General features: G+C 37.8%; 1 protein-coding gene across 26 annotated transcripts in view; it reads right to left on the bottom strand.

Moving 5' to 3' along the window:
• Nucleotides 1–4,808: 4,808 nt before the first annotated feature.
• NEDD4L (NEDD4 like E3 ubiquitin protein ligase) overlaps nucleotides 4,809–14,008 on the bottom strand; it is a 444,249-nt gene continuing 435,049 nt past the window's right edge. For all 26 annotated transcript variants that reach the window (XM_056824470.1, XM_056824464.1, XM_056824466.1 and 23 more), the window contains one exon: nucleotides 4,809–9,999. In XM_056824470.1, coding sequence (XP_056680448.1) covers nucleotides 9,897–9,999 — 103 coding nt within the window. In that variant the 3' untranslated portion in view covers nucleotides 4,809–9,896. The remainder of the gene's footprint in view (nucleotides 10,000–14,008) is intronic.

The raw sequence follows: 14,008 nt of genomic DNA, 5'->3' as shown, positions 1-14,008 counted from the left end.
GAGATGAGTGAGCATGGATGAACCACTTCTTTAGATTACCCAGAAGCCATTTGCAGAGGATTACCTCAGCACCCTGCTGGGTGAATGAACACAGCAAATCCTAAAGCTTGGGTCTGCCTGGGACTGGGACAAGCGAGGCTTCCCAGAAGACATGAAAGGCCCCTTCTATAGCCCCAGTCCCTGAAGCACTGAAGAAGGAAAGAATAGGACACTGTCTCTGAAAGGACACCGATGAAAGGGCCATATTAACTGGGAGGGAAGGGCTCTCCACTGACCTTCTCTTAGTGATTCTTTTCTTTCTTAGACCCTTTGGAGCGGGACAGGATGAGGGTGCTGGACCAGGAAGCCTCCAAATGCTGAGACAATTTCACACATTTTCCAGTTCTGCCCAGGGCCAGTTCTGTAATCAATTCCAACACAATGGGCTGGAAAAGGAATCTGTTTTCATTCTCTTTCTAGCCAAATTCAGCATAATCTAATCTGTGCAGTTTCTAACTTTTTTTCAAGGGCTAATTATTTAGTCACATCTGACTGATGTCTCCACTATAAATTCCAGCTAGCTCTGTATATATACGAGGCATCCAAATGGCTCAGTGGATAGAACACTGGGCCTGGAGTCAGGAAGACCTGAGTTCAAATCTGGTCTCAGACCCTTCCTGGCTGTGTGATCCTGGGCAAGTTACTTAACCTCTGTGCGTCTTAATCCACTGGAAAAGGAAATGGCAAACCACTCCAGTATCCTTGCCGAGAAAACTCTGTAAGCAGTACCGTAATCCACAAAGTTAGGCACAACTGAACAGCAAGGGGTGTATATGCATGTGATGTGTGTATACATGTTTGCAAATATTTGTGTGTAGATGTATGTTTAGATATGTGCAGTGTATGACTGGATATAACCTATGTGTTGATATACGATGTTACTACAGTTACATATATAGATAGAGATACCAAGAGTCAAAGTGGCAGAAGAGATTACAAGGAAAGCTGGACTTACGATGATCTGGTACTGAATCTCATCTTAGACTTTCACTTCATTGCCTTAGAATTCAGTTCCTTCATTTCTAAAATTAAGGTATAAAACAAAAAATAAAATTAAGGGAAGGGATTCGACAGTCTCCAAGATTTCTTTTAGCTCTAAAACTCTGTGAATCTCAGATTTTTCTCAGATTTTTCTAAGCAAGTTTTTCAAGTTTTTCATTTGCTCCCAAGTGAACTGTACTTTGTATTCAACTCACCTGTGTCCCATCTCCCCCAGTAGAATGTAAGCTCCTGGTGGCCAGGGATAGTGTTGTAGTTGATCCCTCATTCTCTAGCACCTAACCCATTGACATGCAAGTAGAAAACATCTGTAAGTGTTTGTTGAATTTGAATGTATGGATCTATACAACAAGGCCATTGTGATTACTGATAGGGAAGACTTTTAATGCTTGCTTTTCTGATTTTCCTACCTCTAGTCAGTCTATTGTTTCTGTATTATTTCATTGCTTCTCACTTAATAATTATCCTAAGGCAGTGAAGGTGAACCTTTTCAAGATTGTGTGCCTTGCTGTTCCCCACCCCCTTGCCCCAGATGGGAGGGAGAAAGGAAGGGAAGTGGTCCAAGTACTCTGCTCAGGGGAGGAAGTTAAGTGCTTCTATTGGGCTACTGGGTAGAAGGGCAGAGAGGCATGGTGGAGAGGGGGGAAGGAAGCAGCTGCATCTGAGTTCCTCTGTCTTTCTAGTAACTAACTCTGGTAGGCAATGATGTGCCATTTTTGGCATGTACACCATAGGTTTGTTATCATGGTTCTAAGGCATTGCTCTCAACATTTCAATATTTAAAGATCTCAAATGATTCTCTCCACTGCTTAGGAAGTGAAAATACCAGTTCTTTATCCTGGCATTCAATCCCCTTCATCATCTAGATATAGCCTAACTACAGTTTTCCTATCTGGAAGGAAACTTTATGCTTAGCTAGTCCAATCTACACTTGGAAGAACCTTCCTCTCCCCACTTCAACATAGTTGACAGATGAATATCTCACCTCATCTTGAAGGCTTCCAATGAATAGGAATGCACCACTTTTAAAAAAATAATATTTTATTTCCCCTCAACTACATGTAAAAACATTTTTTAGCATTCATTAAACTTTTTTTTGAACTCCAAATTCTCTCCTTCCCTGACTTCTCCTAAAATGGTAAACAAACTGATAAATATTTTACATATGCAATCATATAAAATATTTTCCCACATAATTGTGGAAGAGATCTCAAATGGAAAAAAAAAGAAAAAAGAAAATGAAATATAGTATATTTCAGTCAGTATTCAGACTCCATCAGTTCTTTCTCAGAGGGCAGGTGGCAGTTTTCATGAGTCTCTGGGACTGTCTTGGATCACTGCATTCCTGAGAATAACACAGTTGTTCATAAAAAGAGAGTTCTCATAAATATTTTAGTACAAATAGGTCCTTTCCCCTTAAAACAAAAACACCAGACCAGTATTGGCATTGCTGGATCAAAGGGCATGCACAGTTTTAGTCTTTTGGGTACAGTTTCAAATTGCTATCCAGAATGATAAGGCCAGAGAGTAACTCTACCAACAGTGTATGAGTGTCCCAATTTTCTGGCATCTGCTCCAATATTTGTCATTTTCCTTTTCTGCCACATTGGTCAATCTAATAGATCTGTGGTGGTACCACAGGATTGTTTTAATTTGCATTTCCCTAATCAAAAGTGACGTAGAGCATTTTTTTCATATGAATATAGATGGCTTTGATGTCTTATCTGAAAACTGCCTGGAATCCATCATTTCTTGAGGCAGCTTATTCCATTTTTGGACATCTCTAATTTTTAGACAAAAAAATTTTTTTTTTTTTTGGCAACTCAATTCTTTTGGTTCTACTGTCTGGAGCCAAGTATCCCTCTTCCATATGAACTTCCAGTACTTAGACAACTATGCTGTTATTCTCCCCAACTCCTAAACACAATCACTTGTCTTCTCTTCTTCAGGATAAACATACTCAGTCCCTTCAATCATTTCGTATATTACACCAACTCAAGATCCTTTCAGTGCTCTGGTTGCCAACGTTGGCACTTTCTAAGTTATCAACTCCTTATCTTAAAAGATGCCTCTTTGATTACTCAATAGCTAGTCTTGACCTTGCTAGAATTTAGCGAGTCTCTCTACTATCATGCTCCCCCCAATGCTGGACTGTAGAACCCTCTTCCCTCATCATCTGGGTACTATTTGATCACTTAGATGTTACTAATCCCAGCCCACCCCAAATGGAATTTTTTAAAAATTTTCCGAGCGTTTTGAATCTGTGCTTACTACCTTATCTCTTGTAGCATTAGTAATTTCTCTTTTTTTTGTGTTCTATCTTTGTATAGCACCACAGCACTTAGCACAATGCCTCACACATAATTGGAATTATTTGAATTAAGAAATTATTTTCATTTCTTTCCTATGATGCCTGTGTAGCAGATATAGCATTGGAGTTGAGATCAGAAAGGCCATAAATGCAAGTTAGCTGACAAAATCACTTAATCTCTCTCTCAATTTCCTCATCTGTAAAATAAAGGAGGATGGAACTTAATGACCATTAGGATCTCATCTAGCCCTATGATGCTAAGATTTCTTCCAAGTAGAACAGGAAATACTGGAAATGCAGGGGAAATGGGAGGATAGGGAAGTAAATATTTGTCTATCTCTACATAGTTTGAACCCAGAGGAAAGGGAATACATTAGATGTAATCTGGTGGTCCTTTCTTAGTGTACTAAGCCTTTTTTGATTAAAAAAAGTACCACACAGCAGAAGGAATAAGAGTTTTGAGTTTTGAATTATAAAAGAACAACCCCCCCCCCAATTCCACATGACTCATATATCCTTCCACATCTCTATAACATAAGGAGAAAGGGATAGATAAGAAGTAGAAATTCCAGAGTCATTCCTTAGTAGAAATGAGATCAAAGTGGGGCAACTAAGTGGCTCAGTGGAGAGACAGGCAGTCCTGGGTTCAAATATGAACTTACTCTCTAGCTTTGTCACTTAACCCCAATTGCCTAGCCCTTACTACTCTTCTTCCTTGGAAATGGTACTTAGTACTGATTCTAAGACAGGAAAGAAAGAGAGAAAGAGAAGAAGGAAAGAAGGAAGGAAGGCAGTCAGGAAGGAAGAAAGGAAAGGAGGCAAGGAAGGTAGGAAGGGAAAAGGGGAATAAGGAGAGAAAGAAAGAAAAGAAGGAAGAAAGAAAGGAAGAAAAGAAAGAAGAAAGGAAAAAAAATAAAGAGCGATCAAATATTAAGAGTCTTTTACTAAGAAATCTGCACTCCATATTTTCATAAAAAAGTTGGAGGCAGAAAGAAAGATAAAATAGCATCTTAATCTTTAGAGACTCATACCATCTTTAAACTGAAAGGCTATAGCAGAATTGATCAGGGAATTGATTCCTGGTTTAGCTTGCCTGGGATGGGTCCCTCTTCCCAATGACTAGGGACCAATCAGGAAACCCTCATCAATAGAGATCAATCAGGAGTTCTCCAGGCCCTTTCAACAAAGGGCCCTGGCACTTGTAATTAAGAGCCAAGTCAGTGTTTCAGTGCCCAGCTCCTCAGGAGTGCTCCAGTCCCACAAATTGGGTATAGCTGAGGTGATCATGGGAACTGTTTGGGAAAACACTGGTTCCAAGTATTCCAACTACAGATGTTTTGGGGGAGATGAATGACAGGGTGTATCTCATAAGCTGCTGTTGACAAAAACCTGATAAAATGCATTACACATTAAAAATATACTTGCAGTCAAAGGAATCATATATTTGAAACGTGAAATGTTTCGGCTTCCATAATTCTTTATTAAATATTTGACAAGTTGCATCATTTCATTACAACGACTTCATTTTGTCACATTGATCGTTTTTGCTGTCAGGAAAACAAACAATCTACATTTCCCTTCAATTCTCTTAAGAAAATAAATGGAAAAAATGGTTTTGTTCTTGAACAAAACTTTCCCTATTGTGTATCAAATTCAACTGTACTTTAAAGCTATTCTGATTGTGAAAATGAGCATTCTTTATAAGTTGCTTTTTTAAAAACAAACAAACAAAATCAAGGTAGTTTAGTGTTTACCACTGTATCAAATATTAGCCTCATAGTAGGAGGTTTATTTTTTCTTTTAACAATAAAAAGTTATGAAACGGGATTTCACCTGGAATGTTTGAAACTCTTTTCACTCTAGAAGTCACTGTTCTTTTATGTTTAATCTGAATACCTTGGTTCACAAGGGATAGCAAGTCAACATCATGTCCTTAAGGTTTGCTCAGGCTCAGGTTGGAATTTACAGGGCTGGGCTTGGAGAAATATGTAGAGACCAAACGCTCACTCCCACTTTGGAACGAGATTACTCAAGAAAGATGTAAAAAAATGCTATATAAGTATATACATATATACTTGGACAGTGCATGTACTATATATATGTATATAAATGTTACATACATAGTAGTAAAGGGAAGATCAAAATCTGATGTGGTTAACATGAAGGAAAACAGGACATCCTAAGTGAAAATTAGTCTGACTAAATTAAAAGGCGCAAAATGGCTTAGAAGAATAAAAACGTAGGTTGACACAAGGCTATGTTTGGTGATGGTGGCTTAGCAACACTGACATAAAGTAGAGAATGCACTACTACTGGTCTGCAGACAATGTAACACATGTTAGATTCCAGTTATTCCAAACCAAAGTTGAAAAAAAAATCCGCATGCATTTTAAACATGCATTAGTTTGAGTGAAACATCTTTAAATAAAGATGTCTGACGAGGTTTTCTTACAAAATTTCGTACAAACAGAAACATCTTTTTTTCCCCTATAAAATGTTATACAAGCTCTTCTTGTATTTCTACAGCATTTTCCTCTTACATTGAAAACGCTCTGGGGTGTATGTGTGTGTGTGTGTATGCATGTGTGCATATATACAATGTAAGTTAAGGCTTATATAAATTTTTTAAAAAGTGGTCCAAAGTATATCACATTTTTCTTCCCATTTTAAAATCTAAACTACGAAGGAGTGGAAAAGGGTTGTTTTGACTTCTTTTTGTTTGAACACCTCAGATCTGAAGTTGGCAGTTTTGACACAACTTCCACATCAGGATACAGGCAAAAAACCTGTACATGACAGAGGTAGTGTACTTTGCCTTGGGGTGAGAGAGGGAGGGGTTCTAGGCTGTTACTCTGTATTGTAGCATCCTCTGCTGGCTTTTCCAAAAATGTGACATAGCATCCTCCCTATGTCCCCTTCACATCAGGGTGCAGGGTTTGGAAAAGGAAGAGCCTGAGAGTAGGAAAGGGAAAGAGCTATCTGCAAGGTGGTGACAAGACTTCTAACTGGCTAACCAAATGGATGATTCGTTCGTTTGTTTAATTTTAAACATCGGTGGCACACTACATAAGAACTTTCAGAAAATGCTAGTTTCAACTCTTCAACATCCTTCACGTGCAGGTAGAAACCGGGAATGACTACAAATGATTAATAATAACATGTAATGACCTGACTCTCCAGCCTGGCAGTTTAGATCTGGAAACACTAAAGAACAGCAGACAAGGGACAAAAACCACCACAGAGTATATAAGATATGGAGAATGGTTTGGACATTTTACTCATCACTTGCTACAATCTACCCAGGTACCCTAATGGAAGAGGAATAGCCTCTGCTTACATTAGTGATCATTGGACCACCTAGAGGAGAATTTCAGTTGCCAGCTAATAATAAAAAGGTCCTTTTGAAAAAAATAAATTAAATGAAGATTTGACTGTTCTGTGATTTATAAGGGAAGAAGGGTAGAACTAGCCACAGATAACAAACCCAGGGCAAATGAATCAGAACATAGAGTTTAAAGTTTGAAAACAAAATAAAAAGGCACTGAAATTGAGTAAAGCTTGACATGGAGCAAATACCACATCATCTCTCTAGTCCAAGAAGCATCACCACGCTTCTAAACTGATACTTTTAGGCTGATCCCAGGCAGACGGAAATTCCTAACTTTTCAATCAGGTCTCCTGGGATCAAGAATGGAAATATCAAAAGACTTGATGGCAATCAATGCTAAAAAAAAACCCAACCCTTCAACAATCAGTATATACTCTTTGGAGTAAATTCCTTAACCTGCAATAACTTTTGAAAGATTGTCTTTTCAGGATCTATGCTTTTTGTAGAAAGCTCAAGAAAAATGCAATCAAACGTCTTCTCTGGTCTAGGAACAAAGAATGGCTATAAAGACCAAAGACTGCTGAGAAAAATTTGCTGCTAGGATAATCTGAATAGGAAACACAGCATGACTTTGCAGAAAATGTCATATAGACAGTGGATTTGGATGGACAGAGTTTTTGACTAAAGAATTTACTTTTCATGCAACAAATTCTCTGGACTGTTTGTTGAGATTATATCCTGAAGATTAAGAAAAACAAGATACGAAACTACTATAGAGACAATTGAAACATGGTAGCCTTTGGAGATTCAGAGAACCTGGTTTGATAAAAGTATCATTTAAATATTAACACAAGTAGTTTATCAGAAAGAGCCAAAGTGAATTGTTTTCTTATCTAATTCTTGCCTTCCAGAGATTTTTATGGTATATCTCAATGCCTTTTGAAGTTCCTACTCTTAATATATCTTTTAGAGCCTTAGAAATTCTCTCACTGGAATAGAGTTGTTTTAAATCCTCTTAATATTTTGCTTATTTTGCATCTGGTAGTTATCCAGCCTTTTAAAAACTAATCATTAAACAATAACAAAAGAAATCCAGGTTCTTGGAAAAGGTTGATTATACAGCACCGTGGTTGTGTAATAGCTCTCAAAAAGTAACCGATGCACTTTGGATTGATTCTTTAGAATAAAATTGGAATAATACAGTTTCACAAAAGGCATTTTCACCAACTGAGTGTGATGCTAGTTCTACTATAGGAAAAAAAGTTTCTCACCAATTGGTTAAAAAAGCCACTAATTATCTACTTGTAAATTACTTGGAATGTTGATTTTCTGATTTTGTCCTTTTTTTTAGACAAAGCCCAATGTGGAAAAGGGAATCTTTGCTTTTCTGCTGCAGAAATCTCTAGGATTTGGAGTGCTCCAAAGAGCTATTGGCCACTCGCATGCTTTCTTGAGCCTTGCAGAGCCCAGCAACCTGACATTTTCTGAGTGTCATGGTGTTCCTCTGTAAGGGGCTCCATTATCTCCATCTTGTCCTCAATAAATAGAAAACCTACAACACCATACATTTTTTCCACCAACGTCTGCTGGTAAGAGAGAAACTGAAAGGCCAAGGCTGGGAGTTAGGAGGGAGGACAGTGGGAAATAAGGGTCAAAAATTGCTTCACCAGTACAGAAGGGGCCACAATTAGCTGTGAGTAGAGCAGAGTTCTCTCAAGAACAAGAGTAACTGCTTAGCTCCATAGGTGAAGAAGAAGACTCAAAAAGCTGAAGGTAATCAAATGACCTCAACTAAGAAATACCCTCAAGTCTATTCTACTCCTAGATTAACAACTTTAAGTGGATCAAATACAAGTCTTCTCTTTTACCTTTAATCTATCACACAATAGATACAACTCAGGCATTATATAGTTTTTAAGCATGCAACATGTCATAGGTAACAAAACTTGGTTAGATAAAGTGTATATTAAATAAATCATTGTGACTGTAATAAAAAAAATCATAAAACAATTGGTGAGAAGAGACTGCGGGCTCAGCTTTACATCTGGGTTTTTATACATCAGCAGCCGCCAAATTCACAACTGATAGACATGTGCAATGAGAAGGAATAATCATCACATTAAAACGTTTATGATAAAAAAACAGATATGAATTCCATGTAGTACATAAAGTGCCTTTAGAATTGGTGCAGTCAGAACAAGAGTGGTTATTTAGCGACCATTAGCAAATGCACACAAGTAAGAGACAAAACAAATCTGGTTTCCACAATTTCAAATCGAGAGCAGTGCCAGGTTTCGTTCCAAATGCCTCCCCTCCAGAGAACAAACAGTAAAGAGGAAAGATCACATAAGCATCACTGTACAGCAGGAGGCAGGGGGAAGTAAGCGGGTCCTCTTACGAGAAATGCTAATCTGACCTGGGCTCAAAATGGGTTCTGTTCCTTGGAATTGCTCCCAAGGAGCGATGCTGTGATTCCTTTTAAGTCTACACAAAATTTTTCATGCCATGTTATGATTCTTTCCTGTCTTGCTGCTATGATGCTAAATTTGTACAAAAATGTCATCTCCAGTCAGTGCTTAGCCTCTCTGGGTGTGGAAAGATATCATTATGCTCGATGATTTGTTTGAAATTCTGTAAATGTCTCAGGGGAACATTTTTGGACAAATAGTAGGTCTCTAGTTTGAATACAGTGTGGCAGGTGGGGGAGACTCGATGCACTTAAAAAATAAAAACGTCACTGACATTAAGTCTGGTAGGAAATTCAGATACAAAAAAAATGCTCATTTTTCCAAGTATATAATATCTTTAATTGTAATGAAATAAAATCTGAAAATAGGTCTAAATCATTTTTAAAAGTAAACATGAGTTGTAATACTATACCTGTAGAGTGATTAATTCCATTCATTGTCATTAGAAAGTATGTAAAATATTTATTAAGGGCTTTGCCTACAGAGGCCCAACATAAATAGAACAAGTCCTCCTGAAATGTAATTAGTGTACACATCAACCAGTTGATAATTTGTGGTGGAAAATGCAGAAATACTATCCTTGGGCTACAGTTCCAACTTCTGCACTTAGGCAACAGCACTGTCGAAGAGTTTGCTCCAGAAACCAACTTTGTGCAAGTGTTCTGCCATTGTCGCTTATGTGTCCATTGGGCAAATGCAAAAGGGCAAGAAAAACTTGCTTGATGAACAACAACCAAAAAATAGCGGCTGCCTAATCCACCCCTTCAAATCCTTGAGCATTTTCAACGGCCATGAGAAGTTTCTCTCTTAAATCTTCAAAAGTTTCATATGGAGGTAAGTCAAGGCGATTAAAGCTGAAAAGGCAACAACAAAAACGTGGGTAAAGTGGAAACCCATCATCCTGACCAGGAGGTCCCCGACTCATACTTCCCCAACTTACCTTTGTTCTTTAAGGACAAACGCCACCTGGGAAAAGGCAGGGGTCACGGGGAACCGCTTCCCTTTCCCCATTCATCAGATTGGAAACTCCCTGAGCAAAAGGGTTCCTTTTGAATTTCATAGTATCTGGCACACAGTACATGCTGAATGATTGGTTTTTCTTCTTGTCATTTGGGATTTTCCTTTCTTCCCCCCCCTCAATTTCTAATAACTACTAGCTAGGATTGCCTCCCCTTCCCACTTAGGGTCTTTTTCTGAGAAGATGGAAGGCTCACGATAGTATCCGAATTGGTGCTGACAAGAAGAAAGGGAAGGGGTGGTAAATGCTAAGGCAGTGCCTACTGCCACCTTTCTCCCATAATCGAACACTTAGGCATGTTGAGAATTTCAAATACCATCATATTAAAACTGTAATGATTTTTTATTTCCTCAACATTCCATAATGGATAAAAGAGTAGAAACTTTCTTTGGTAAAGTTCACTTTAAAATTCACAGGTTTTCTAAGTACTCTGTGGGTTCCAAATGAACTTTTGGAGAGTAAGCTCAGAAGTTGGTGACAGTAAGCACTTAAATGAGTATTTTTCCAGACTACCTAAGAACTATGTGAAGCACAGAATATCTTTCTATTATTCAATTATGGCTTAACCTTCTGTTACACATTTACAAAAATTAATTGGAAGGTGGGGCAGATAGATTGCTTAGTGTGAAGAGAGCCAGGTCTGGAACCAAGAGGTCCAGGGTTCAAATCTGGTCTCAGAAACATCCTAGCTGTGAATCCCCGGGCAAGTCACTTGACCCAATCATCTAGTCCTTTTGCTCTTCTTCCTTGAAACCAATACTTAATGTCAATTCTAAGACAGAAAGTAAGGGTTTATTTGATTTAAATAATTAATGGGGGGAGACAGGCTTAAGAAACAGAGAAGAACATTCACTAGCTGATGTGAGGGAGTGCGAGAAAATGTTTTCCCCTGGAATCTGCCTATACTGAGCATCTATTTAGATAGGTCTTTAGAGGTAAATGTAAATTACATACAAACAATATTCTTATGGTTAGCTAGGTGGGTACAATGGACAAACAAAACGCCAGATCTAGAGTTAGGATCTCATCTTTATGAGGTCAAATCCTGAAGTAGCCAGGTGTCTTAGTGGAATGAAAGCCAAGCCTGGAGATGGGAGGTCTTGGATTCAAGTTCAGCCTTAGACACTTACTACCTACATAATTCTGGGCATGTCATTTAACCCTGATTGCCACAGTTTCTCATCTGTAAAATGAGCTGGAGAAGAAAATGGCCAGCCCCTCCAATATCTCTGCCAAAAAAATCTCAAATGGGGTTACAAAGAGTCAAACACCACTAAACAATGATAACAAATTCTGATATATCTACAGCACCTTTGAATTATACTAAAATTTGGAGCTTGGAACGATCTTAGTGCAAAAAGTAAACACAAAATTTGGACACCCTAGACAAATCTTAAAATTTTATAGGCTTTATAATTCAGGCACAAACAAAAATGTGAGCAATAGTTAAGAGTTATTTCTCAGTACTTAGAATACCAAGTTAGGCAAACAGATGCCTTAATGGCCCTTTCTCCCTTCCTGAATGCCATTTGCTTAATACATGACAGGATTTAGTGAAGCTTTTCTTAACCTGAAGTGATAGTTCTTGACAGTTTTATTGCATTGCAAATTATTCTCTCTAGAGTGAGCTCTTCAATTTAAACTGTCCATAAGAAGCCGCACTAGAATTTCCAAACTATTAAAAAAAAAAGATTTCTAATCCCTGTACCTCTGAATTGGCATAGTATGCTGAGTTGATGTCACGTCAATTTGATATATGTCTGACCTTTTAAGTCAGGTCAACAAGAATTTATTAAGTGCTCTCTCCAGGCTAAGTGCCGAGTGCGAGGGATCCAAAGAAATGTAAAAACAGTCAAATCCCTTAACAGCTCACGTTCTAATTTTTAATACTGATCATGCCATGTCATCGAACAGAGACAAGGGAGACAGCTGCAGCTCTATTGGATCATCATACTGTGGGGGGAGGGGTTGGTTTCTAGAGCTCATGGACATGGTCAAGACACAGAGCTTCATCAGTATCACTGTCATGTCACAAATGGGCAATTACTTACCCAGTCCAATTCTGAAAAATTCTATCAAACCAATTCTTTTGAAAATGAGGACTATGCCATTCAAGATGTCTGCCAAGCTTAAGGTAGCAATAATTTATCTTTTATTACCCTCTTTATCTTCAAAAATCTAAAAGATTTTCCAAAATTTTTTTTTAGATAAATCCATGGGAGACAGATCCATAATGAAAACCAGAAAAAATACAGTGTTTTATGTTGACATCTCTAAATGCCAACAATGATGATAGCAAATAAGCCCTTTACTACCATGGGCAGAGACAGAATTGTGGGCTGGAGGAAAAAGATATGGCACATTTTATGTTCTGATGTGAAGTGAATAATAAGCTAAGTTAATATGTTTTAATTAATAGTTTGAAATATCTATCTGGAAATTTTACCAGTATGTTGGGAGAACCACATAAAGCAGTACCATAAGATATTACTAGAATTGTTCCAATTAATTAAACTGAATAGTTTTTCCCCCCCCAGGAATAATCTTTATTTCAATGAGACACATTGTAAAATATATGCAGTTCTACCTGTTTTTTTTTTTAAAGTCTAACTTTCTGTCTTAGTAACAACTCTAAGACAGGAGAGCAAGGGGTAAGCAAATGAGTTTAAGTGACTTGCCCAGGGTCACACAGCTAGGAAATATCTGAGGCTAGATTTGAACCCAGGTCCTCCTGATTCCAGGTCTGGCACTGTATCCACTGTGCTTACCTAGCTCTGCCTACTATCTTTCTTAACATCAACTATGGAACAATTTTAAAAAGTATTAAATTAAATTCAGAATTTCTAACATGAAAGCAGTGGATTTTATTTTTAAATGCCCATGAAATCAGCCTCCTATTTTCAAAAAAGTGCCATCTTGAACACTAGAGATTCAACAAAGATGACTAAGAATTAAAATAAAAAATACACTGCAGAAGGAAATGGCTCCATTTCCTCTTGTCATTTGAGTTCAATGAAGTATGCTGATAGAAGATACTAGATCAGATTTTTTTTCTTTGAGGGCTCACAATCCTGTGCATTAGTAGTAATACAAAAAAGGACAATTAGCTTTAAACAGTTGGTTTTTATCTTGTGAAACTATTGCTATAAAGTAATTAATTGACTTTTTTGTCATCTGCTTTATAACACAAAAAAAGCTTTGTGCAAGTAGATTAAGAGAAAAATTGTCTGTCCCATGCTAGTGATGAAGACTCATTTGTAACCACGGAACAGTTCCCCCTTTTCAGTGACTTGCACCTGGTTTTAGTTTGTGTGGTTAAAAAAAAAAGTATATCTTTAGTTTTACTCATGCAGCAAAATCTGGAGCTGGAAGGTACTTTAAGGGTCATAATCTGAAGGACCAAGCAAATAAATAACTCGCCCAGGGCCACAAAAGTACTAAGTAGCAGAGCTAGGATTCGAATTCAAGTCTGGTGACTCTCAAGTTCATTATTTTTTCCATTGCCATAGCTAATTTATCACCAAAGAATAAATCAGCTGGGTGGGTCAGCTATGTTATTACCTCACTGGGGTGAAGCCAGGATGTAGGTCTCCTGGATATACTGATTTCTGTTATAGATGGAAGCACAGGACTAGGGAATACTTCCAGAAATGGAAAACAATGACGAGATGGTCAAAGTTTTGAAAAGTAAGGAGCTTTATATAGACTCAATCCTGGTTGTCTTTGCACAGAGGCTACTGTTGCAAAATGTAGGCAAGCTAAAGAGCTGGGTTTGATTCTGATGACTCTTGAGAACTGATCCAGACCTCTACAATTAATGTCATTCCTATAGAGAGAAGGTCAAG

Source organism: Monodelphis domestica, chromosome 3, assembly GCF_027887165.1.
Source record: "Monodelphis domestica isolate mMonDom1 chromosome 3, mMonDom1.pri, whole genome shotgun sequence".
Taxonomy (NCBI): Eukaryota; Metazoa; Chordata; class Mammalia; order Didelphimorphia; family Didelphidae; genus Monodelphis; species Monodelphis domestica.
This window is presented reverse-complemented; position numbering and strand designations above follow the sequence as displayed.